Source organism: Buteo buteo, chromosome 22 (genome assembly GCF_964188355.1).
Source record: "Buteo buteo chromosome 22, bButBut1.hap1.1, whole genome shotgun sequence".
Lineage (NCBI taxonomy): Eukaryota > Metazoa > Chordata > Aves > Accipitriformes > Accipitridae > Buteo > Buteo buteo.
This window is the reverse complement of record NC_134192.1, coordinates 14,595,094-14,619,818: the sequence shown is the minus strand read 5'-3', so window position 1 is coordinate 14,619,818 and position 24,725 is coordinate 14,595,094. Positions and strand designations below refer to the sequence as shown.

Sequence of the window (24,725 nt, the reverse complement as noted above, 5' to 3'; positions counted from 1 at the left end):
CCGTGGGAACCCCGCGCTGGAGCCGGCTCCTGGCAGGACCTGCAGATCTGTGGAGAGAGGAGCCCACGGAGCAGGTTTTCTGGCAGGACTTGTGACCCCGTGGGGGACCCACGCTGGAGCAGTGTGCTCCTGAAGGACTGCACGCCGTGGAAAGGACCCATGCTGGAGCAGTTCATGAAGAACTGCAGCCCTTGGGAAGGACCCACGTTGGAGAAGTTCATGGAGGACTGTCTCCCGTGGGTGGGACCCCACACTGGAGCAGTGGAAGAGTGTGATGGGTCCTGCCCCTGAGGAGGATGAAGTGGCAGAAATAACATGTGATGAACTGACCATAAACCCCATTCCCCATCCCTCTGTGCCGCTGCGGGGGGTAGGTGGAGAATCCGGGAGTGAAGTTGTGCCCGGGAAGAAGGGAGGAGGAGAGCAGGTGAGATTTGGTTTCATTTCTCATTACCCCACTCTGGTTGATTGGTAATAAACTGAGTTAATTTTCCCCAAGTTGAGTCTGTTTTGCCCGTGACAGTAATTGGCGAGTGATCTCTCCTGTCCTTATCTCAACCCACAAGCCCTTTGTTATATTTTCTCTCCCCTGTCCAGCTGAGGAGGGGGAAGTGATAGAGCAGCTTTGGTGGGCACCTGTTGTTCAGCCAGGGTCAACCCACCACAATGCTGAACTGTGACTGGCGTGTTACAGGTAGTAGTTGTTGCACAAGAAGAGTGAGGGATCACTCAGACAGATCTGATCTAGTACTTAGTTTATTGAGTTTTAATCAGTAAATTTGGGTATGTAAAATACTTAATAAGTACAGATGGATTGGCAGTCAATACTATTTACTACAGTTAAAGTTAGTATGGGATAAAAAGGTTATCACTTAAGCTTACTATACATATCTTAAACATTACATACATGCAAAAAATGTCACTTACCAACCCATTGATGCCTGATGTCAGGTAAGGGATCTCTCAGCCCCAAGGGGTAACCTTGAGAGGCGTCCCTACTCAAGGGGAGATCACCCCAGTGCAGCCAGCTCCTATGGAGCTGATGGCTGCAGATATTTATAGTGTGAAGTGGTTGATTTGTAGTCAGATTTTCTGCTGTGTTAATGCAGTTTCAGCTGCTTATCAGCCCGGTCTCCAGCCAAACTGTTTTTTTGGGGTTTGGTGCTGAGTTCTCACCAATAGCCTCATCCAATAGAATTAACTTTGATTAGGCCTACTTGCTGAGCATCTGCCTGGAGTAGTCTATAAACAGCAGTACCTAGTCAAAGTTTTAGCTTTTTCTGCGAGCTAAATAGTACCTGCTCTTTTTTATTCTAAATTGTGAAACTGGCAAACAGCTCTGAATTCTTGTCCACACTGAAATGGACTGAGAACTAAACAATCTGATAAATATTTATGTAGCAAGGCAGCTATGACATCCAGAGGAGATGCCTGGTCTTGGAATACTTTTATTGTTCTCATTGCCACTTACTACTAAAATCAGGTATTTAAACCAACCTGTTACACAACAGCAGACACATCTCATGAAAAAGTTAAGTATTTATTTCTAACTGTTATATAGCTCCAGAGAATGAAAATTATTCTCTAGAGGAAAACAATTTATTCAACAAACACTTCCTAAAAAGTACATAACTTAACTGCCAACAAGAAGGAGATCCTGGTTTCTTCTCCACTGCTCCCATGACCCCATGCCTTCACAGAGCTAACAGCCTCTTTCATTCAGCAGAACGTTTCCAAGAGAAACTGCTGTCCTCCTTTTTTGCAGTTGTGGCTGTCATTATTCTTATTCATTTGGAAGAAACCGTTTTGCTCTGTCCAATTTGTCCAGAACCTCACTATAAAGACCAATCATCTGGAGAACATAAGCACCATAGTTGTCAACAAGGATGGATAAAGTTGTACCATTCAACTAGATATTACAACAAAGTGACAGGGAACAGAAGCAAGGGAATAGGTGGGAGATTATCACCAGCTTCTAAACCTAAAATTTCAGATTGATGTAAAGACTTTGGCACAGATTTAAATACAGTGGTTTAAGAAAAAATAGTTAAATCAGTGCAACCTAACAAAGGTGGTTTCATTTATACTGACATAAAGCATAGTTTATTGCTGAGTCTTATATCAGTGAATAAACCTATTCACAGAATCACAGAATGGTTGAGGTTGGAAGGGAGTGACCTCAATTCTTATTGTCTTAACTGATGTACTTAAAATGGTATAAAAGCTGCAACCAGCTCTTGATTGCCCAGCTCGTGCGTAAGACAATGAATGATGACCGCATACACCAGCCAGGCTGCACTGTGTTGCAATCAAGGTAGGAGCACCAGCCAAAAACCATAGAGAGAAGCTTACTTGTGACAGAATAAGACAAAGTGTCAATGCTTTCTGCAGAGGTACTAGCCCTGAAATTTCTCCCTCACAGGAAGTGGCTAAGCTACAACTGAAAAGATGAGCTTTAATAATTTTATTCACATCAGCTTAAACCCTATTCATAAGACACTAGATTATACCAGAAACCAAGCCTGAAAGTATTCATACAACAGCTGATTTAAGTAAACTGGTACAGCACTTTGACTTTAGTGAAAGCAGGCAAGGTACAAGGGTTCTCCCATGGCCACAAATAGTCAGAAGTTTATTTCCAGTCAGCCATTTAAATGATCCTTCCAGTAAAAGGACACTACATTACTTTTTCTATTGTCTATCAAAACTCTTCTGGCCTCATTTTGAAAAAATCTTTTGGCATCAAGCTCTCCCAAAATATTTAAGTACCATGCTTCTCCTGAAACTCTTTAAAGATCATCTGTAGTGGTTTCTTCACCCAGATCCATATCTCAAATTCAGGCCAGACATCCAATCCCCCATCCTCAAATCCATCTGCTTACACTTACGTGGCCTTCGTAGCTTTTCTTCAGAGACCCTAAGTGATTGAGCAAACGCATTCCTAATCCACACCACTGCTCAGCTTCCTTATATTTACCAACAGTATACTGAAATATTCCTGTATTCCAGGCTCTTGTCATCAACCAAAGGATCTCCGTCTCTGGGTAAGCATCCTGGAGTAGCAAAGAAGCAGCAGCTCATCAGAAAATACTCTTACTTCAAACCTGACAAGTGAAGAGCGCATCAGAGTTCAGTTTTAAAGTGGGAAAACAGTTGGGTTTGGGGGTTTTTTTTCTTCCTAAGCAAAGGGCAATTCCTTCAGAGCCATCCTGTACTTCACAGCTCATCTGCACTACTCTCAAACAGCTTGTTTCTAACGCGGGTAAGTCATGTTGCAATTACCTACTGGTAGGTCAGTAAATACAACCCTGTGGGACTGGGAATGATCCTAGAATGGAATTATGCTTTCCAACAGCCTGTCTGCAGACAGGCTGAGCTTGCTGCCGCAGTACTTTCCAGTTTATCCAAATAGTACTGAATGGCAGGACATAGTTGGTCACTACAGATGAGAAGCAGCAGTTCTTACGTCTTCAGAATTTCTCTATGCACTGTGGCAATGGCTTGCCAGAGTGAAAGCTGCCCTTATAACTGCAGAACGGAAGCCAGAGTACCCAACAATACTTTGAACCTGGTGGGGAACTGATTCAGTTGGGGAAGGGAAGCAGAAGCAATTATTTGCCATGCAAATCCTTAAGGGGAGGCTGGAAGGACTTCTTTTCCCTCTTTGATAGATACTTCTCATCCTAAGTAAGAGGGCACAGAGTGAATTTTTTAACTGCAACATGCATTTCTGAACAGGAGGTATAAATCATGAGTGGTGTACCAGCTTTCTAACTGATAATGAACTGATGTAATGCCCCAGTGTCCACCTCCTAGCATGGTACCAATTAGTACCTGCTGCCATAAGCAAGACTGCAAAAGAAGGCCTTCTAGTACTGTGAAGTTTTGCTGTTATGAGTATCAGTCCACATTAACACTTCATTCATATCCCTCAACAAGAACATTATCAAAGTTATAGATGAGAAACTTGGTGAAAGGCAGGCACAAATGTGGACACGTTTTTGGGGAAGTCAGGAACAGCATATATTTATGCCACTTCTATAAAAGAAGACACATTCAAACCTGACTAAAGAAACAGCCATGCAACAGAATGAAGCTATGAATCATAGTATTGGTTTCATTAATCCTGAACAGGAATGCTCCCTCCTTAACTGATTTTTAGCTATGAAATTCTAAGTAGAAATGTCTGACTTCCTCAGTACAACTGCCTTCACTGTACAGCATTATGCTTCAGGCCTGAAAGGAGCAGCAGAAATGCTTACTGAAAGATTTTACTCTCCATATACCTGTCCTCACAGAAAAAAGACACGTGGTGCCACAAGTACTGACAGCACAGGAATCTAGTTCTAGGTCATTTGGAAAAAATAGTAACATAGTAAGTTCCCAAATACATTTAACAAAACAGAGCTGAGAAAAAAGCAGGACCAGTATCCAAATTTTAGCTGGCTTTAAACTGATCTGGAAAAGTAATCTGCATTTAAAAAACTATATTCAGCATAAGAATGTAGAAAGCAAGAGGAAGAAAGATGGACGTTCTAGCTAAAGATGTTTCTAAAATAGGCACTGTAAATTTGGTCTTAGATGTCTCTAAAAAAGCCCTTACAAAATCCAGGAAATTCATAATTCAGTCATAAGTATCCAAGAGGCATTTCTTTTGAGGTAATTTCAGTGTATCTTTTACTGAAGAAGTCTTAGCTGCTCCATATATAACACTATGCAATGTTCAGTCTACTAATGATTCTCATTCTGGAGAGAATTTTTTTAAAATGTGCTCAGAATCATCTCCTAATCCCTTGTTTTCCTATTCTACTTACTGTGCTGCTAACTACACTCAGAGCATCTTCAAAGTAGTGCCACACCTCCTGCAGTACACAGGCATCCAAGTCTGTTAGTCCAGTCGGCAAAGAAAGATTAATCAAACTATGTAGGCATTTGCTGAGAATTGAAACAGAGCAAAAGAGGAAACAATAAATACCAAGTGCACAAACAGCTTCTTTTTAGTATCAGCAGCACACTAACTTACGTCTCTATGATTGTCAGACAGACATGTCCACCTTGGTGCTTACTACACTCACATTCTTATAGCAGAAACATATCTTTTCCTAGTATCGGATCTCACTTGTACAAACTATGTAAAAAGAGAGCCAAGAGCAGCAAGTATTTCATTATTTTCATTGCTGGGCTCTAAAGTAACACAGAAAGACAGACATAATATTTTCTAGGGTGGTACACATGACAGTGAGGAAAAAGTACCTTTTCTAACTTCACCAACAAGAACTAAGTAGTCAGCATCCACAGAAAACCAGTAACAAATACATGGTTTCTGAAAACAGATCTGTCTTTCTCAGCTGAAGTGAGAAAGGCAGTATTAACTGTTGCCTTTGCCCAGTGGCTACTGCAAGGAACTTGAAAAGGAGGAAAAAAAATCCTTCATGGGACACAAATGAGAAAGAAGGACACATACCAGGTTGTTTTTCAGATTCCATAAGGTACAGCTGTTAGAGAGCCAGTTACCCAGCAAAATAAATCATGTATGTACTATGGCATCATATCACTAACTACAACTCATGGCTTTCTTCTCAGCCCTTAATTCCTCTTCACTTCATTGTCTTTGAAATACCTAGTTCAATACTGCAGGGTAACATTTGAAATGAACACCTTCCTCACAAGAAACAGCCACAGACCTCTTCTGGATCCAATTTTCATTTTTGTTCCTCAATTGATTCATTTATTGGAAATATGAATGTTTCAGAAAATATGCCAGGTAAACAAATTGCAGTTAACACAACCATTAGACAGTCATACTTAAGAGGCACATTGGTTAGCCAGCAAGAAATGGAACCTTGCACAGAAACTAAAATCCACTTTTTTCAAATTGCAGGTTTTATTCTCTGTCAGCATTTCCAGTCACAGGCTCATGGCAAAGCTATGTGATAACACTAACCTAAATTTCACAGCATCAATGACAGGCTGCTTTCTGTGAAGATTTAGTGCACTCTTGAGAGCTTTCTTACACAGTACAGGATACCGAGCTGGAGATTCCATTGCTAATGCTTAAATGCAAAAGAAAATAGAGAAGAAAGAAATGACTGGAGCCAGACTTTAATCTCATTGCTCACTAAAATAAATGATAGCATGTTGCCAGATTCCTTGTGATAAACAACTGAAATGAGATTTGCTTAATGCCTGGGCTGGTCACAAGCTAGTGCTTCTCTACTACTTTTCTACTGTGCACTTCATCAATGAGGACTACAAGGCAGAAGCACAGTAGGTTTCATAATTTACATGTACACACTACTGTTTACTTCTGGTGCAGCAACCCAAAAATATTGGGGGGAGGTTTCTAAAATAAAGAGTATTGTTTTGTTTGTCTCCTTGAGCCTAAGAATCTGGATGGGAAAATTAGGCAGGAGCAGGATGTCAGTATGGTGTTTCTAAGCCCAGGTGCATACTCCCTCAGACAAGGGAGATAAGGAGGTGTTTATGCAATCCATAGAATCCCCTGCAAAGATTTGCCATAGTAGCTCTAAATTTTACTCATCTTCCTTGGATCCTACTCTAGATTCTCAAGGAGGCATGACTAGAACTTTGTGATGGAAGTATGGTACAGTATAAAGAAGTGCTATTTAAAAATTAACTACACTAACTTTAAGTGGAAACTGTGTATCTATCCAAAGTCCACATCCTAAAACTTCTGTATTGGGGTGTGAATCTGCTAGGGTCATTCTCTGGCCTTTGCCAGTTTGGAGCTTGTAAAAGTTTATCTGAATAATCTTTTCCAGACTCACAATCTATACAAATGTCTCAGGGCCTAGAAATGGAAGGATGTCACAAATTTCTGGTTCATCATCCACGTAATACGGTATTTCAAAATACCGATCTCCTAATGTTGCTGAGATCCTAAGCATCTTTGCTTCAGGACAAAATATATATGGTTAGACCCATTTTCTGCATGCTGCACAATGCATGATAATCCTGTTCACCCTAAATGACCAAGAAAGAGCAACAAAAACTGTTTTTCATGACTTGAAGAACTATGCAGTCCTTACATGCAATGATTTCTAGCGTCTTGACCTCTGTTTGTGGTTGCTCCCATACTGACTCCATAAGGTTGTGGAGTGTTGGATCATTCAGTTTGGATCTTGCTTCAAATTCATAAAGCAGCAACAAAGTGTCCGTTGGGTCTTTAGCAAAATCTCCTACAGAAGAGACAGAACTGCCTATATGTAATGATTTATTTTCTTAAAGCCACATGGTGTACCATAAGGTATAAATTTTGCTTCCAACAGGCAGGAAAACCATCAAGGTACTCAGATTTAACAGGAGAGTAAGTGGAACTCTGAAGTAGCCTTGGACAGAAACCTCAGATGTCCAAAGCACAACCCCACCAACCACCATGCCTCGCCCCCCAAAAAACCTGGATTGTCTGTAATTGGCTAAATTCATGCAACCCTCCTAGGCAAGGTAATAGCTACTAGGGAAGCCATTTTCATAGATAGGTAAAAGAGGTACCAGAAGGCCAGCTTATGAAAGAAGTTATCATCAGCTTCAAATTTTTCTATAGGACTTGTCCCCTTTCTGGTAGGAAAGCCCTCAGGAAATCCTTAAACACAGAACAAGGGTGGGAGAACAGCAGAACTGCTAGGAAGGTGTCAACCTGATACAAATGCCAAACAATCCTTTACTGAACTATCACAAAGACCTTTGTTTTTACATCTAAAAGACATTCTCCGATTCCTCCAGGGCAACAGGCTTTTCACTAGACCTTAGCCAACGCGTGGACGAGTGAAGGAAGCACCAGGCTACCGTTCCACAAAGCTTTGCAGGAGAAACTCCAATATGTTCCTGTACTGAGATAATCAACCCCTTGGGATTTTAAAGATGGAAATTTAAAAGGGAAGAAGTCTTCCTGAGCTACCTTTCCTTCAGTGCAAAAGAGCAAAGAGAATCCCAAATCCAGGCCATATAATGAACCTTTCATTCTGAAATTTTAAGGGGGAAAAAACCAGCAAGTAAATTTCTTGACAAAAGTTAAATACTAATGCATCTTACAATGGAAACTCCACAGTGTCCCAAACCTATAACTGAAAAGAAAGCAGACCACAGGCCAGACAAGGAATGTCTAATGGAATTTTTCTACTAATATACTACCCAAAAAGTGAAGCATGCATCCTCTAGGCTAACAGTCACTCAGCATCTCAGCTGTCAGCTGAAAACATGCCAGTCTCCACGTAATATCTGATCTAAATTGACATGGAATAGTCAGGGAACAGAGGATAGGTTTTGACACTTCAAAGGGTGGTAGCAAGACTTTCTGTATTCTGCAATGCCTTATATGGAAAGAGGCTAATAAAACTAAGAGCAACTCCACTCTAGATCAAAAAGCTTGGCGTTTTTTAAGACAGAACAGCCAACCCAACTTCACTCTGAAAGACTGTTCCACACTTCACAGCACCTATACAATAAAAAGCCTGCAACAACATACAAAAAACAGTAGTTAGCTTTGCCAGCTCTTTTATCATATTGCCATATATCTGCTTCAACACCCTTCAGCTGAGACAGCAATTCCATATGCCCTGTATTTTCCATTAATGTAGTGACTAAGTCTAAGAGTTTCTTGTGCTGAACAGGCACACTTTGTAGCTTACCTGTTAATTTCAGAACTTTCCATATCTCCTTGCATGCCTGGAGATGTTGAAGGGCCTGAGTCAAAAGCTCTGTCTATTTTACAAAATTTAAGATGTTATTTTTGTCATAGTTTTAAAAGTGAAAGGAATATATATGTCACAACTAACAGGATCTTTATACCTAACTATAAAATAAGTTAAGAATCAACCTAATTAACATAATCTACATCAGTTACTGTTTTGGGGGGGGGGGGGGCAGGGTGGGGGTGGGGTGGTTCTCTTTTTTCAAAGACCTCCACACCTCAGACAAAGCCTCCTCACACTGAATGTTCCATTGGCCCAGAAAGAACCATACGGGTTCCTGTGGGACATCATTTATTTTAGCTCCCAAGCATAAAATAGTACTATTGAGACTGACAAACCACTAAATCCCACAACACAAATTGCTGTGCATTGGTCTTCACAAAAGTAAGTTTCTACAACAATCACTGTGCAGCAGACTTCCGTACTTCCTTCAAAACTACTGTACATTTTCCTTAATCTTCTTACCACAGTAAGTACAACACCCCCAAAAAAGGATGTATGCATAAAAAAACAAAAAAAAATTGTGAGCTTTATTACAACCATACTGGTAACTACTTTCAGCAATGGCATAATCCTAAAGATGCAGTAATTATCTGCCTGACCAACCAATGTTTAGCAGCAGACTCCTTACATAATATGTAAGGTAGACTGAAATTCTGCTAACAAAAAGTACTGCCCTTTGCTGATATAAATTTGTTCAAATCCACTGAAGTCAAGAGAACTAATTTACAGAAATCCAACATTTACAATTGTCTGGAAAGCACTAGGTGCATTGATTCCAATTAACTATGAAAGGTTCTCATGCTTACATTCTCAATATCCTGTTCTGAGTGAAAAAAACTAAGACTTCAAAATCAAAAGAAAAAATGCTACACTGATGCATACAGAATCAGTTAACACAGCAACACCCTACCTGTTCAGAAGGTGTTACTTGTTGTCTCCCCATTTCCAGATCAACTGCAGCTGCCATTAACAGGCATGTCTTCTGAGCAATTAGAACAGCTTTGTCTGAAGGACAAAACTGGGACAACTGACACCAAAAATAGGAAAAGGTAATGAGAATTCTGCCCATATAAAGCAATTTGCTCATGAACAGATGATTGCTGAGTTTCCTCTATGACACTTTTAGTAATCAGTCATGAATAGTATATATTCATTTTGCAATTTTACTTATACAATTACACAAGATTACTTTATATTTAAGTGTAAAGCAGTGTTGGAGTCCCCCTCTCTACAAACACATACAAAATTGACATGTTGGTAGAAGTTCTGTATGGAGATCAGGACTTCAGTACTTAACATGTTTGTATTAATGATACAGTTTCCAAACATCATTTATTTTAGAAAGTTCTCACTGAAGTCTCAGTTTCTTATTACATTTTTAAGCAACAGAATATAAAGTATGACAATAACGCTTACATTTTGTATTACAAGTCAATCTCCTTCTGACACAAGTGCACCATCTTCAGAGCACACAAGCATGTCTCCAAGTAGATACTTTATACATGGATGTAACTTCTAACAGAACTAGACAGATGACAGTATTCCTCAATCAGAGATAGTACTAGCAAAAGTACGTACCTTGAAAGACAGTAGAAAAAAATCCCTCATCTTTTCAGGGCAGCCCCTGAACTGTACAGCTAAGTTCCAAGCTAGCAAAGACATAAAAAAATGGAGACTAGAATAAAAGTCTTCAACATTACAGGCATGCTCATCTAATCTCCAGTAATAGGCAGTTCACATTCTAAAATTCACTTTCTTAATCAAAATATCATCAACAGCTCATTTAACAACAGTAGGAAACACCATTATTAGTGATTTGTTAAAACAATTTATTCATGCTTTCAAATTTTGTCTTAATTTCATCATAACCCATTATCCATTCTACCATATACCCTACCCACAAGAGCATGAACTGGAAGAAGCATTTTCTTATGTCAGTAAACAAAACTAGTATCTGAGTAAGTGTTGAACAATATTCCCAAGACAAATTAAAAAAAAGGAAAAAAAACCCCACATTCTGAAACATTCTCCATTTTACCCCAGCAGGGTCAAGTACATGGCAATTAAACACACAATTCCAATTAGTAAATGGATGAGACATCTAAAGACAATCAAATGATTTATGTGTGAGAATCTGACCCAATTAAATGTTTAGATTCTACAGTGACTTTGCAGATCCTAACTTTCATGTTAATTTATTCCCTAGGACATGTTTTTGTAGTGTCTGAATTGTTTATTCTGTGAGACTGTTGCCTTGGAAAGGTCATGGTCAGCACAGATTCCATTCACACTGATGTTACTGTATTTGACCTCTGCTGCTTCTCACTCTCCTTCACTCCTCTTTATTGGAGCATGGCTACATTGTGAGGATGTGTGCAAAAGCTCATCATGGCAGATGTCTTCTATTATTGATTTCAACTATTTTCTCTCCTGTATGCTCTGGCAGAAGCAAGAATCTGAAAAACTGCTTCAACCCATTACCCTATACTTATATTTTTATTTGTAGATAGCAAATGCACTGACTCCTTTACCAAAACAGTGTAACAAAGACTACTAAGCGAGAATCCAGAGACAACTAGGATAGGTCTTAGGACAGCTCCATGGGAGCTGCATTTCCCACTAGGAAACACTTTATCTATGATAATGGTTGCCATTTAGATTTCATATACTGTAGTTCAAGGCAAACTCCAGGACTGCTGATTTAAGGGACTAATTAAGACAGTCTATCTGGGTGGCAGAGGTAAGCTCATCCTGCACCAATCACACCAGTACACTCATCTGAACTTCCTAACTCTTATTTTGCCTACATGAGGATATGCATACTCAGGATTGGCAGTAAGTTTTTTTTATTGCTCTTAGCAGCATTTGTTTTCAGATATTGAAGAAAACCATTATCCTTTCTATTTGCCTGATCTTAAATTTTACTTCTGTAACAGAGTCTTGGTAGCAAAGGGCTAAGAGAAAAATAGTGAACTATGAAGAGTTGTATCACAGACACATACAAAAATTCCTGTGGTGAAAGGAATAATTATCAGCTGTGCCATCAGTCAAATAGAGCTTGTGTGAGTATTTGTCTTGATAACTGACTTAAAACATGAGTCATATCAGAGAGTTTCAGAAGACAGAAAATGCAGCAGAACTTTAAGACTAGTTAAGGCAGCAACTGCCAAAGGTGACAAGTTTTATAAAACTACTACATCTTTAAACACTTCTTTCTTCCTTAAGGCCTGGCTAAGTGGAGATGGAGGGGATTCAGTTTAGATTTTGAGAGTGCAACCTACCAACTTTTCTAAACCAGTGAGCTTCAAGGATCCTCATGTCCCCTGAAAATTTCTCTTCTGTGAAAGACTCAGCAAGTCTCTTGTGAGCTGCAGAAAATATGTTGTTCAATATGTAAGTAACACTTTTTGAGCAGAATAAAACCATTTCCAAATCTAATAACTACACTACAAAACAGAGGTTTCCAAACCTCCCATATAATTCCTGATGAAGAGTTATTCTCACAACTTACATGTAATATCCTTGACCAGAGAGGCTTATAAAAAACATCAAAAGGTGCCTCAAACAGCATTTTAGATAAGATATATAAGGCTGCCAACAAGTACTGCCTCTTCAAAGTTTACTGACACCGAAGTCTAATGCAGATGAGTTTTACTTTATTTCACAAAAAGTTGAGGGTTTTAAAATTTAATAACAGGTTTGAGGCCTTTCTTCAAGGAACCTTTAATTAATTTAATTCTAGTCTTTATTCTCTTCTCCTGGTTGCAGTAAGAATGGCTAGTGTAGGAAAAGTTCTACAATCTCATTCACTTTCTTGTCCAAGATAGGAAGAGAGGGATAAAAAAGATTTAGTGAAAGTTAAGTATTTCTTCTGACAGAGAAAAGTCCTCTGTAAAACTCCTGTACCTTTTCCAGTGCAAACAAGACAATTCTTTTTCAAAGGACAGCACAACTTAACAGTGGGAACCAATTTTGACAAGCCTCTCCTGTCTTTCAGCAATTTACTATTACTTCTTGTAGTTTTCTAAGCCTTCCAGGGCAAAAAAATGAAGCATTAACTTCATTTAAAAAATGTTCCTTTTTGAACAGCTAGAACAGCAAAGACCACCATTGGCATTTAATTAATGCCACTAGAAAGTTACGCTGGTAATTGAGTTTACAAAACCAAACTTCTTCGTTTTGTGGTAGCTCTGCTACTAAAGATACTTTGTTCCTGCCAATGCAAAGTAGGAGACTGTCACTTGAGGCCACCCAGGCTGTGGCTTGTACCCAAATATCTGTTATTTGCATGCATGGCCTTATGAAGGATTAAAGGAAAACTGCCTAGAAGAGACTGCCCCTTTGTCTGAGAGAAGCTCCCAAGTACAGGCTTTACTAGAAACAGGTTTCCCAACACTAGCCTGCAAGCTTTCCACAGCAAAAACCTGTAGCACTTCACACCACATACCCAACTTCACAACACTGTTGAATCTCCAGTTTTAATTTTCACTGATTTCAGTGGCAAGTTGGGAACCTAGACTGAAATAAAGAGTCTAAACATTTGGTTGGTTTAGACCTAATCATATCACAAAATGTTCACAGATGGAAGAACTACAGAAAATGTAAACAAAAAAAAGCATACCCAAGGTCAAGTAAGTCAGCATTGAGTTGATATCTTCATCTCTGGAATGGAGGAAAAACTAAGTTTTAGAAAATGTTTGATTAACTTTCTTACAACAGAACACATTATTTATGTTGAAATACAACATCTCCGTAATTATGGATGTCATCATTCCTCCCCTGACAAACATCTCAGGCATTAGAAACGTCTGGCATTTGAAGATGCAGAAAGAATACTGAAGGCCTGCAAGAAGTTCTGTTGATCTACAGCAGTGAAGGTCATTGTAGAAGTGCAGCGGGAGATTTTCCCAGTTGTTGGGGCTGCAGGTTAAACTTCAAACCCCACTGACACTACGCTGTTTTCTTGACAGTCAAAATCCAGCAGTACAGTTCTCCTACTTCTAAGCCAACACACCATTTGCAAAGTGGCTAGTCTTCAGCAAGGGAGGTCCCACTCTGAAGTTCTCACTCAGAACTTCTGAAAGATATCACATCCTAGCATCAAAGTTAAAGAGGTTGCTTAGTTTACGTTCCCCATCAAAAACAGCTCACAGTCTTACGCATTAATAAAAGAGGAAGGCAAAACACAAATAATTAAAGGAAAGATTATACAAGTAGAAAAGATGTTCCTATGTGATGTCATTAGGTCAAGTTTGGAAGTCATCTGGGTGGACTTTTTACTAGCAGAGAAACCAATCTCTTGATTACTCCGCAAGAAAATAAGCCCAGCAAGAAAATATTAAACCATTTGTACAATATATCCACTGTAAGAAAATGGTTTTGCAAATAGACTCACCTTTTCTCTTCATTTTCTGCCATGAACTTTGACAACATAAGACGAACCAAACATCTAAATATGAGAAAAACAAGCAATGAAGAAAGAAGAAATTTTTTTCTCACTGTGTACTTTGCCCTAATTTTCCAGAAAGGATCTCACTTTTCTTCCTTATGCTATCAGCCCATGGAACTCACAGAAGAATTTGAAGTGTCAAACTGAGAATAAGATTATACTATTTCCCACCCTATTGCCTTATTTCGTATATCACTTTGTTAAATCATGTAACAGTAAGTAAATAAAGGTACTTTAACAAAGGCTTTAAGCAAATATTGGAATAAATACATCTGTCTCACAATATTTGTTTTTATAAACATGATGGAGTATTTCAATAAGAAGATATTGCTTCATGAGAGGATACAAACAAACTGTTATTTTCACCAAATATATTGTTGCAATCTCATTAGAGTCACTGTTGGTCATCTGTTCAAATCACAATGTAATCATAAAATTCAGAGCAACTAATACTATTTGCTTGGGAGAGACTTGGAACATCTGTAGATATTAAGAGTTCAGGCCTGAGGTACATCTGCAGCACCAAAAAGACTGCTAACTAATCTTTCATCTAACCTGTTTTCCACCTTCCTCAATATAATAAATTCCTTTTGAAAAAGAAACCACAAAAATTTCTCTTTCCTTATAAATGTATTGAATTCTCACTTTAAAGCTGCAAATAATTGTCGGCAGTCTTGTAAATGTTCAGACAAATACTCCAAAGCTTTGATAGCCACAAGTTGTTGTTCATTCTGAAAATAAATTAAAACATATTTTGTATAAACTGCAGTACCTTGGTTACCACCAAAAAACCCCCCTAACCTTAAAGCAACAGCATATTCTAAAAGTCCATGCCATTTACTAGCAGGAAAAAGAACAAAGGACTCTGCACAGAAGACCCTCAGAATCAAGAGAAAACCACAAGGAGAGATCACACAATTTCATGCACAAAGAGCCTATGGCAAGAACAGGATCAGTACAGACTGGCAAGGCTGTCATGCCTTACAGTGGTATGAACAAAGCCTGAAAAGGCAACCAAAACCCTCTTCTAATTATGCCAATGTAATCAGCCAGTTCAGACATCACTCGAGTCACCAACCAAGCGGCAAATAGGAGGGACAAGTGACTTTTTAGTCTTTTCATGGTTGACTTATGTGTATTTTGTACACAGCTTCCCCCTAGCACGTGAAAGATCAAGTCCCGGGGGCAGAAAAAGACGTAACATTGTGCTAAGGAGAATTTTACAGAAATACACCATGTCATTTCCAGATACCAACATTTATAACTCAGAATCCTTTATTTTCCTGAAGAAATGTTAAAAATACAATTTCTTTATATGTGAAATAAATTTCTACTTTGCATTACACAACACATTTCAGTGAGACCTTGGTCACAGAAGCATGGAATACTTAGAAATGCATGAAATACATAGAAATATTAAAAGTAGGCCAGGTTACAGAGCTTACAGCTGTCCTACTTATATCAATATTGCAAAGTAAAGACAATGTTATCTGCTCTACCTCTAAAGCAATTTGGGCAGCTAAACTCAGGAGGTTAGTGCCTGTATTTTCATCCACTCTCAGCTTGTCTTCATGTTGAGATAACTTTTCTGCTAGCTTCCCCATTTCAATAACTGCTTCCACAGCTGAAATATACATAGGGAAAAATTAATTTTTTTTTTAACAGAAGCAATTGGAAGGTGAAAAGTTCTACTGTTTTAATGAGGCTTTAAAACAACTTATGAAAGGCTGTATTTATTTTTTTAATATGAAAAACCAAGACAAGAAAACCTGACCACACCAGCACTTCTCAACAATTACGCATTTCTTCCTAGAGAGGTGCCAAAAGGCTTTCCAAGCTACTAATCTAAGGGAACAAGGATGCCATACAAATGAAACTATCTCACATCCTTAATTTTGTTCTGCTAAATAACTGTTTGTCACCAAAGACAGAAGACTTTCTCTAATACATTGTCTGGGCGTGATTCCAAGCTCCCACATCTTGGCTTGTGCTAAGGGTGCTGCTGGTTTTATGTTCACACTGTGCTGTGGTTCCCACTCTATATTATGCGAACAAATTATGCTGTCATTAAAAAGATGTATAGAGAACAATTTATTGGCAACTCATCGGAACTCATCGGAAAATAAGCTCTGCATGTTACTCTGTATTCTAAGTAAATGTAGACTATATTTCTCAATTTCCATTTCTTGAGCTAAGATTCTCATTAAAATATGCAATGGCAGAACTCATTATAAAGGAGAAAGAGTCTACAGAGATATGTCATTCTGTAAGTCACATCAGTAATTCATGTATTTTCTGGTAACTTCAGGCTCTACCTGTCCAGAGAAATTAAGAGCAGCAATAATGGTTCTGTTAAAGTTCATTTAGCTCAGTATCCTTTTTTTATATTGTATATGCATACAAAAGGATATTAGAAACAGTAAGCATACAATGATTCTCACCCAGGGACGTTACTATAGCTTCTGCCCATGACAAGATTAGAGACTTCATAGCTACAGGCTCCATACAGTATCAGATATGGCAATGGACTCCACATCTTACATACTGTGTGCAAAAAGCATCCCACTCTGACAGTTTAAATCTACAGCCTCACAGTTTCAATGACTTTATAGACCCTTCTTGTAGCTACCCTCTACTGTGTCTTTCTCAAGATGAACAGTCCAAATCTGCTTAGTATTTTCTAACACATTCAGCACTTCTGCTCCTTGTAGTGAACCCTTTATCCTTCAGGTTCTACCTTTATCAGTATCTTTCTCCATCACTGCAATCTTATAGACACAGAATTTAGTAAAGATGCTGTTTGGATCACACCTCTCTGCTTCTTTAACTGCCTCTTTAGCCTATTCACAAGAGAGATTAAAGGAAATCAATACAATGACATCTTGAAATCAGTAATATAATTTGCAATAAAAGAGAGCTAAAAAGATAGACAAAATGTTAATGGTTACATTGCTGATATTTATAAAATTACTTAAGAAGTTTGGTTTGGCAACATCTTTCCTGGAAAGAAAAGTAAAGTGACTAGAGCAGAACATGGCACCAAAGGCTGACAATGACCAGACTAAGGAAAAAGCCAATTCCTCAAAATTAGAGCTATAGAATCAGAAAGCAAGAGAAGCCCTGGGAATGCTGAAAAATTAAACTCCCTTCTGCCACTTCGAACCGTAAAGTTTAACACCCCCCAAACCAGAAGGCCTAGATAGGTAAAGCAGGTGCACTTCTCTGCAGAGGTGAGGACTAACACACTGTTGTGGGAAGTTCTAGTGAGACACATCAAACATTTTTCCTGCCAGGGCTCATCTGTCTTGAAGAGAGGAGGACTTCTAATCTGAGAAGAAACCTGACATACTGAGGCATGGTGACACGACTTGTAGACTGTTTCCCCCATTAGAATGATAGGTGATACAAGAGGCCCCCATAGCAGCTAAGATGATGAACAACATCTCTCTGCCAGATGATGCAAGATAGGCAAAGACAGATCCCTCTCTCAAAGCAAGAGAGGTATAGTAACAAAGATCTAAATTAAGTCCCAATGACATAGCTACAAAAATAAAAACAATGCAAATAAATAAATACATATACATATATATTATATATACCTTGTCAACTTGTTTCAGATGAAGATAGCAAGAAGCCATGTTCCTCTGCAGCTTAGCCAAGTTCTGATCTATCTGTCCAGGTGTGTAGAAACTGACAGAATAATTGTACCAATGAAGAGCTTCAGAATAGCTTTTTGCCTAGGAAATTTAAAAAAACCAAAACAAAACAACAACAAAAAATCTTTATTTGTGTGATTAAACTGCCTATGTTTTCCCAAATTTTTTACAAAAAAAGTTCAAAGAAAATGAAAGATTTAGATAATCAAGTATATTCCAGTGTAACCTTTCCCTCAGAAGAGCAATCATTGGTCCCACAATGCAGGTAATAATCATTAGGAGAACTGATGCTTTACCTACTCATACTCTTCCCTTATTCTTACAGCCATTATCAAAGACAGGACACTGGACTAGATGGGTCATTCATCTGACCCAGAAAGGACATTCTTATGACTAAATACAAAGCAGAAATATTATTTCAAAAAACCTCTCTCTTCATGATACAAAGCAACTGAAACTAAGAGAAAAAGACAGAAGTATTTATCCCATTTAGACTATGAACCTTGATGATACTATGCTGAAAATGGTACTCCTAAATATAGTTCCAGTTTGGGCAGAGAATTTATTTTAAAATGAGAAGGAAGGTAGCTGTGTCATTAGCAAAATTCCTTCTTGACTACACAGATGAGAGGTAATAAAATGGCACGTGTTTTCCTTTATGTATACAAGAAATGAGCACATGACAGAAATACAAGAGTAGAAGATGAGCTCATCTTCTCCAAATCCTGAAAGAATAAGAAGGTATCTGGTTTTGAATAACAGAACTTCTATATACTCACAGTACAAATATATACGAACTAAGATACAATGTAAGCATCCGAAGCTACTTTATATAGGCTAAAAAGAAAATCAAGGTACAAATGATAACACTCCATGTTCCTTAAAGCAACAACGGACCGTCTGAGGGTAGGAATTGTAAAATAAACAGCCCAATGTAAAGAATATTTTCAGGTCTTTGTACCCTTCCCAGGACAGAACCAGAATGATGGGCTGCACACTTTCCTTGGCTGATCAATTCTGGCCATAACTCTTCCCGCGTACAAACCTTGAGATGAGGCTACCTGAAACTTGATGTTGTAATGGAAAACAGCACCCAGCTGGATGAAAATAAAACTAGCACCAACCGGAACAAGGATCTTAATAACAGCTTGCACTCTAACCAAAAATAGATATACCAAAGAGGTCAGAAAAAGCAGATCTTCATTTTCACTGATACAAATAACAACACTACTGTTTGGTCCCAAACCTCATAATGTTTGGCAGCTCTGTCCCACAAGATGATGTGCAGCTGGTTCAAGGCTTCAGGCAACAGCTGCTTCCCAGTATAATGTCCTGAAAAGATACTGCAAATCATCAGTTTACAAGAACTTTTATAAGAAGCACACTGAGAAGCACCTAAGAACTATCTGAGAAAGGCTGTCCCATAGCCTACAACAAAAAACACTGACACAGCAATAGGTTCAGCCAGTGTTTCATAGCCTGCTTCTGAAAAAAAAACAAAACAAAAAAACCCAAACAAACAAAAAAAACCCAAAACCAAACAAGCAAAAAACCCCCAAAACAGTAGGTAACAGAATAAATATTTTCATGCTTGAACAACATATAAAGGCTCTTGCACCTAGCTTGATGCTACATAAAATACAATCTGATTTCCAGCAGATCTGACAATCAAAAAATACAGTGCTACAGGTGCAATAGACCTGAAAAAGAAACTGTTATTGAGCTGCTCAAACAAGGATATGCACCTGTTTTAATACTGACAAACAAAACCACACTGGGCTGGATGGACAAAGTATTAACATTACACAGAACTTCTTATAAATATTTCTAATCCCACATCTATCAGTCACACCCACTCTACACTAAGAAGAAGGAATTGTTCTAGCAAGTCAATTTAACCCTGAGCTTTATCACAACTGTCATTCATTATGGAAGTTGAGAGTTGCCATGCAAAAGAAACATAAGGGAAAACAGACACAAATAGAAATAAAGATGAGAATAAGCGAAAAAGTGAAAATCAGAATTAAAGACTAGCCAACTAAATCCAGGTTTCAGTAAACAGCAGCAGAAGATGGATACAGACCTATAATAATTTCTTCAACCTTTTGCTTAGCAAGCAGCTCCCTCTTATTCTGCAACAGGAACTCAATGTGGAGCAGGGCAATTTTTCCAAGGTCAGGTGAAGATTCAAATCGTTCAGGAACAGATTTCAGAAAATCAAAACCAACTGATTCCCTATTCATACAGATGCATTTTTAAGAGGCTGCACAAGAAGAGCTGTTAATTTTCCATTCTAAAGAATAACATATTCACACCGTACAGCATGTTTCTCATTAATACTACTGGCACATAATCACACTGACAAAGTGAGTCAAGGTATGAATTTACAGCAGTTCATCTATTCAGTAGTAACTTCCTATTAGCACATGCTTATTGCACAGTATTCACAAGAGAGTTTACTCCTCACAATGAAAAAGTAAGAATTTACTGCAAGATAGAAGCATATACATAGGTAATTATGATGGAGCATTCAACAGTGTGAAATTGCATGCCTCAATTTATTTTGCAGTAACTTGTTCATCCTTAGATTGTTTTTCACAAGAATGATTCTAGGACTCCAAACTCTTTCATTCTGAGGGTTGGTTAGTTAATATGGAAGAAAGATTTCAGTCAGATAATTCCAGACTCATAAATACATTATTCCTATATATATATTGATAATATATATATTAAAACTACATAGGGAGAATTTTAATCATTCCAAAGTAGGCTACAGCATTCCAAATTGCCACTCAACATTATTTCACACCCTGTTCTGCTGCTGCCATAATCTGTATCACCTTGCTATGGAAAAGAAAGGCTCCCTCTCAAAACTGTTTACCTACCTCTGTGAGCTTTTATTTAAAGTAAAGCATCATTGTACAACAGATTTTATTTTCTTATAAAAGAACACTTACAAAGCCCAAATATTGTGTTCACCCCACTTAGTGATGCTTTCATACCTTCCATGCTCCAGCAGCAGTTTGGCAGTATTCAAACAAAAGTCTAAAGACATCTCATGGTGCAGGAATTCTGCAACAGCTAGACAGAACACAAAGCAGTTGAGATTATATATTCAATTTAGACCCTTAACTGCTCAATTTACCATTTACCTCTTACAGCTTCTTTGGAAAAAAAAAAAAACAACAACAAAAAAACCAACCCTACCCTAGTAGTTCTAAAACAAAGAAAGAGTAAAGTATGTCTATTGTGCTTTGACTTTCCTTTTGCTGTACAATTAATGTAGTACTACAGAAAGGTGACAGACTGATAGGCCTTGGAATTCTGGTCCTCTATCTCTTTAAGCAGAAACAGCATAGGCATTAGTAGCAGAAACTTGTGCCTCAAGCTGCTTTCCATCAAAATGTCTCATCCTTAATCCTGCAGGAACCACTTAAGACTGAGGTCAGTGCTCAGCCTGTGTGGTGATATCACATTGTGATGGGAACTACTTAAGCCTAATGCCTTTAGCATCAGCTGTTCAGTTGACTGGCGCTGATAAGTAGGTATCAGTTTTAGATCACTCAGATAAAGTTTAAAAATTGCTAGACTGTACTGGGTGGTTAATAACAAGATTTATACATTCATAGCTTGGATGAGATCAGACAAGGAACACATAGGGACATGACTGTAACAGTTGTTAAAGGAAGCATTTCTAAGGCACCTGTGCACAATACAAGATTTTAGTCAAATGCCTAAAACTTAGCAGGAACCTTCACTCAAAAGACAGAGAAGTTGCAGTGCATGGTCACAATACTTTTCTGCCAGCCATACAAGAGAAGACAGACATCCACTTATTAATAAACTCGCTTGAAAAACTGACTCGAGTCTTAGTGCTACTAAATATAAGCAGAGCGTGTTTTGATAGGCAACACTATAGCTTCACAATTCAAACTGCAGAACAGAAGCCAACTATTGCAATCCTAAGTTTTGAGTAACTGTCCACTTGAAAGCTGACTGAAATTCCCCAGGAGCAATCTGAAGTAGAGTTTCCATTCCTGCTAGTCTGGCAGCATTCAAACCATCCAGCTTTCTGCAAGAAATTCCTCATCTCATCCTACAAATATTTCTCAGAGCATTCATTATACATCTGATGCTTTCCAACCATGAAGATTACAAAGGCTTTCCTCCTTAAGATTTCATTATTTATGGAAATAAATTTCTCCTGATACATTACCCTTCCTATATTGAAGTCCCCCCGAAAACCTTCTTCTCCTCTCATGCCAATAGAAAAATCAGTTCTCTTCAAATGACTAGTTTGAGGAATAAGGAGAAAAGAGTTTATATGCCCTAGATAAACTAAAAACTCTGGTAACACAGGTTTATAACACAAGATACTGATCAGCACTTGATGTCTCTTGGCCAGAATCTGCAAAATCACACACAGAGAATAGCAGTGTTTCACAAGCCTTTTCTTCTATGCTTGACTACATAAGAGACAATCCACCTTCAAACTTTCTGAGTTACCTTAGGCACGTGTCTAAAATGAACCATACTTTTACATTGCTATATTTTCACTGTGTTCATTTCAACAGGCTTCAGAGTCCTCCCCCTCCCCTATTTCCAGCAAGTCTATTTAAATTCTCAATAAAAATAAAATCATGCTGAATTCAAACTTACATTATCACCTGGGTAACTCTTTTGTGAACACTGACTACTATGTCTCACACTCCAAAACCAGAATGACATTTAGCTAATGAAGATTCCTCCAAAACACATGAGAAAGAAAAAAAAAAAAAAAAAAAACATCCCTATCTACAATTCAGGCAGTCTTCTTGGATATAGAGTAGTGTGACCTTACTATGAGACCTATACAGAGCTGTGATACCTGAGTTGATATCTTCATCTGATGCTCCACTTTTAAGAAGAATTTTAACTTTCAAAAAAACCCCTGCTGGATGCAAATTCTCCTGCACAATGAAAAACAATACATTACTTGGACAGCTGTTTGTAGAATACAGATCCCGTGAGAATCCAGCACATTAACACAGACAAATAGCAGGAAATCACATACACGCCACTGTATTCTTCAGTTCCATTTTAATGACTGAAGCAATAGGTAGTATTTTCTTCTTAAACGCAATGTGCATCTTTATTACTTATTCTTATACTGCCAAAAGACCATGAGGACAATGAAAGCAAGCGATACATGATTCTCATTTTGCTGTGGCCCATTTCTGATACTTTTAAATAGAAGCTGAAAAATACTTAATGATAGAAACATTTACTGCTTTTCTATATGTGAACTGGCTGCTTTTCTATGTGTAAATTGGCTGGATTAATTCTCCAGAATTAATATGAGCAGAACTCAAAGTAGCTTATAATAACACAAAATTTAGGACAGAACAACAATGGGAGCAAATGGAAATAACAAAGACTGTATACTACAGCTCTCACTAAAACACTGCACATTTCATACTCTAGAATAAAAATTTTCTTCTATTTTTCCATACCAAAACATAATAAAAAAATTATTATAAAAACACTCTCCACCTCAAAAGGTTTTGCAGAAGTAAATACAATAAAAACTGCAGAGGTCTTAGATACTGCAGTAGCATGTTATTTGAATGATTAAAACACACTGCCTTTTATCCTGATCTCACAAATATGTGCATCATCATCTGCAAGTTTTAACAGCATGTAGAAAACTGAATTTGAGCTTTCATTTAAAACAGGACTTTATACTTAAAACTTGTTTTGTATGAAACAGCTAATGGAAATTTTAAAATGGCCAACCAAAGACAAATATAAATTCTTCAAATTTAATTTACTCTAACCTGAAAAGATAGAAGCACAAAATTAATTCAAGTCTTTATATGGGAAACAGAATTTTTACAAGAGCAAGAGACCTCACTGTAGTGACTGCTTAGAGATATATGAACTTTCTTCAGGGTAGCTGGTATGTTTATACAGCTCATTTTTCAGGTTCCAGAAGAAATACAGTCATGTTAGTAAAATGCAATAGCTTCATTAGTTGTTTGAAATAAGACTGATGTAGCATGGCTACACAGCTTTCAAAACTGAACGCTGTTTCATGCTTGCTCAAATATTTGTACAGGAAATGAGATGGGTACCCAAAACATACTATGGACATAGCCATTATAACCCAAAGCAAGACAAATGGTCTGGTGCATAAAAAGCCAACTGCTACAAATCTCAGGTGGAGCACATCGTAGTTTATTCTGTTTGTACAGTTTTCACGAACACATGCCAGAGAAATTTTAGTCATATCATTATCAAAGGACCTCACTATTAATAGATATGAGGCAGCAAGACAGCTCTACATCTACATGCAAAGAATTATTTCTCTATAAAAAAGCTGGGAACACCAAAACATACTTATGAGTATGAAAAGCAAAGCAAAGCAAACACACCTCTGTCTGATGTCAAGGATAACACACCAGTGATTAATGTGGTCCATATTATTATGTTAATAAATGCTCGAGTTTTGACTACTGCACACCATAAATACAGTAACACATTACTACCTGATTTGCCAAGCTTACAGCTTTCAATGCCTTGTCAAGATACAGATTGCAATCCCACTCAAAATAGGCTGTAGCTAACAATCGCAGCACTTTAGCCTGGAAATAAAAACAAACTGGAAGTTTAAATGCCATCTAAAGAGCAGGAAAAAAAATAGCCACACATGAACATACATATGAATACAAAAGACTTAACAGTTAAGGTCATGAAAAATAAAAGCTCTTTGAGTCAAAAGAATGCCTGCCTGGTATCAGACATATAAAGTGATTGCTCAGTTCTGAAGTATATCCAGTCTTCAGCACTGCAATTCACACGGGACATGAATCAACTAGAGTTCAGAGAACAGAAGAATAGCAAGGAAATCTGGAAAAAAACAGAATG

The 24,725-nt window shown here is 38.0% G+C and overlaps 1 protein-coding gene across 11 annotated transcripts in view; it reads right to left on the bottom strand.

The window, feature by feature from the left end:
- Window positions 1–750: 750 nt before the first annotated feature.
- TEX11 (testis expressed 11) overlaps window positions 751–24,725 on the bottom strand; it is a 34,985-nt gene continuing 11,010 nt past the window's right edge. For 3 of the 11 annotated variants that reach the window (XM_075054014.1, XM_075054016.1, XM_075054017.1), the window contains 20 exons: window positions 24,347–24,442; window positions 22,687–22,768; window positions 20,822–20,900; window positions 19,903–20,054; window positions 19,066–19,151; window positions 17,763–17,900; window positions 16,901–17,003; window positions 15,663–15,787; window positions 14,809–14,894; window positions 14,110–14,163; window positions 13,336–13,376; window positions 11,996–12,082; window positions 10,293–10,363; window positions 9,625–9,741; window positions 8,649–8,721; window positions 7,050–7,199; window positions 5,945–6,053; window positions 4,815–4,935; window positions 2,889–3,053; window positions 751–1,852 (listed from right to left, as the gene is read on the bottom strand). In XM_075054014.1, coding sequence (XP_074910115.1) covers window positions 1,784–1,852; window positions 2,889–3,053; window positions 4,815–4,935; window positions 5,945–6,053; window positions 7,050–7,199; window positions 8,649–8,721; window positions 9,625–9,741; window positions 10,293–10,363; window positions 11,996–12,082; window positions 13,336–13,376; window positions 14,110–14,163; window positions 14,809–14,894; window positions 15,663–15,787; window positions 16,901–17,003; window positions 17,763–17,900; window positions 19,066–19,151; window positions 19,903–20,054; window positions 20,822–20,900; window positions 22,687–22,768; window positions 24,347–24,442 — 2,004 coding nt within the window. In that variant the 3' untranslated portion in view covers window positions 751–1,783. Of the gene's footprint in view, window positions 3,105–4,793; window positions 4,936–5,944; window positions 6,054–7,049; window positions 7,217–8,648; window positions 8,722–9,624; window positions 9,742–10,292; window positions 10,364–11,995; window positions 12,083–13,335; window positions 13,377–14,109; window positions 14,164–14,808; window positions 14,895–15,662; window positions 15,788–16,900; window positions 17,004–17,762; window positions 17,901–19,065; window positions 19,152–19,902; window positions 20,055–20,821; window positions 20,901–22,686; window positions 22,769–24,346; window positions 24,443–24,725 lie in introns of those variants that run through there. The other 8 variants (XM_075054015.1, XM_075054018.1, XR_012653958.1 and 5 more) reach the window with 8 other exon arrangements.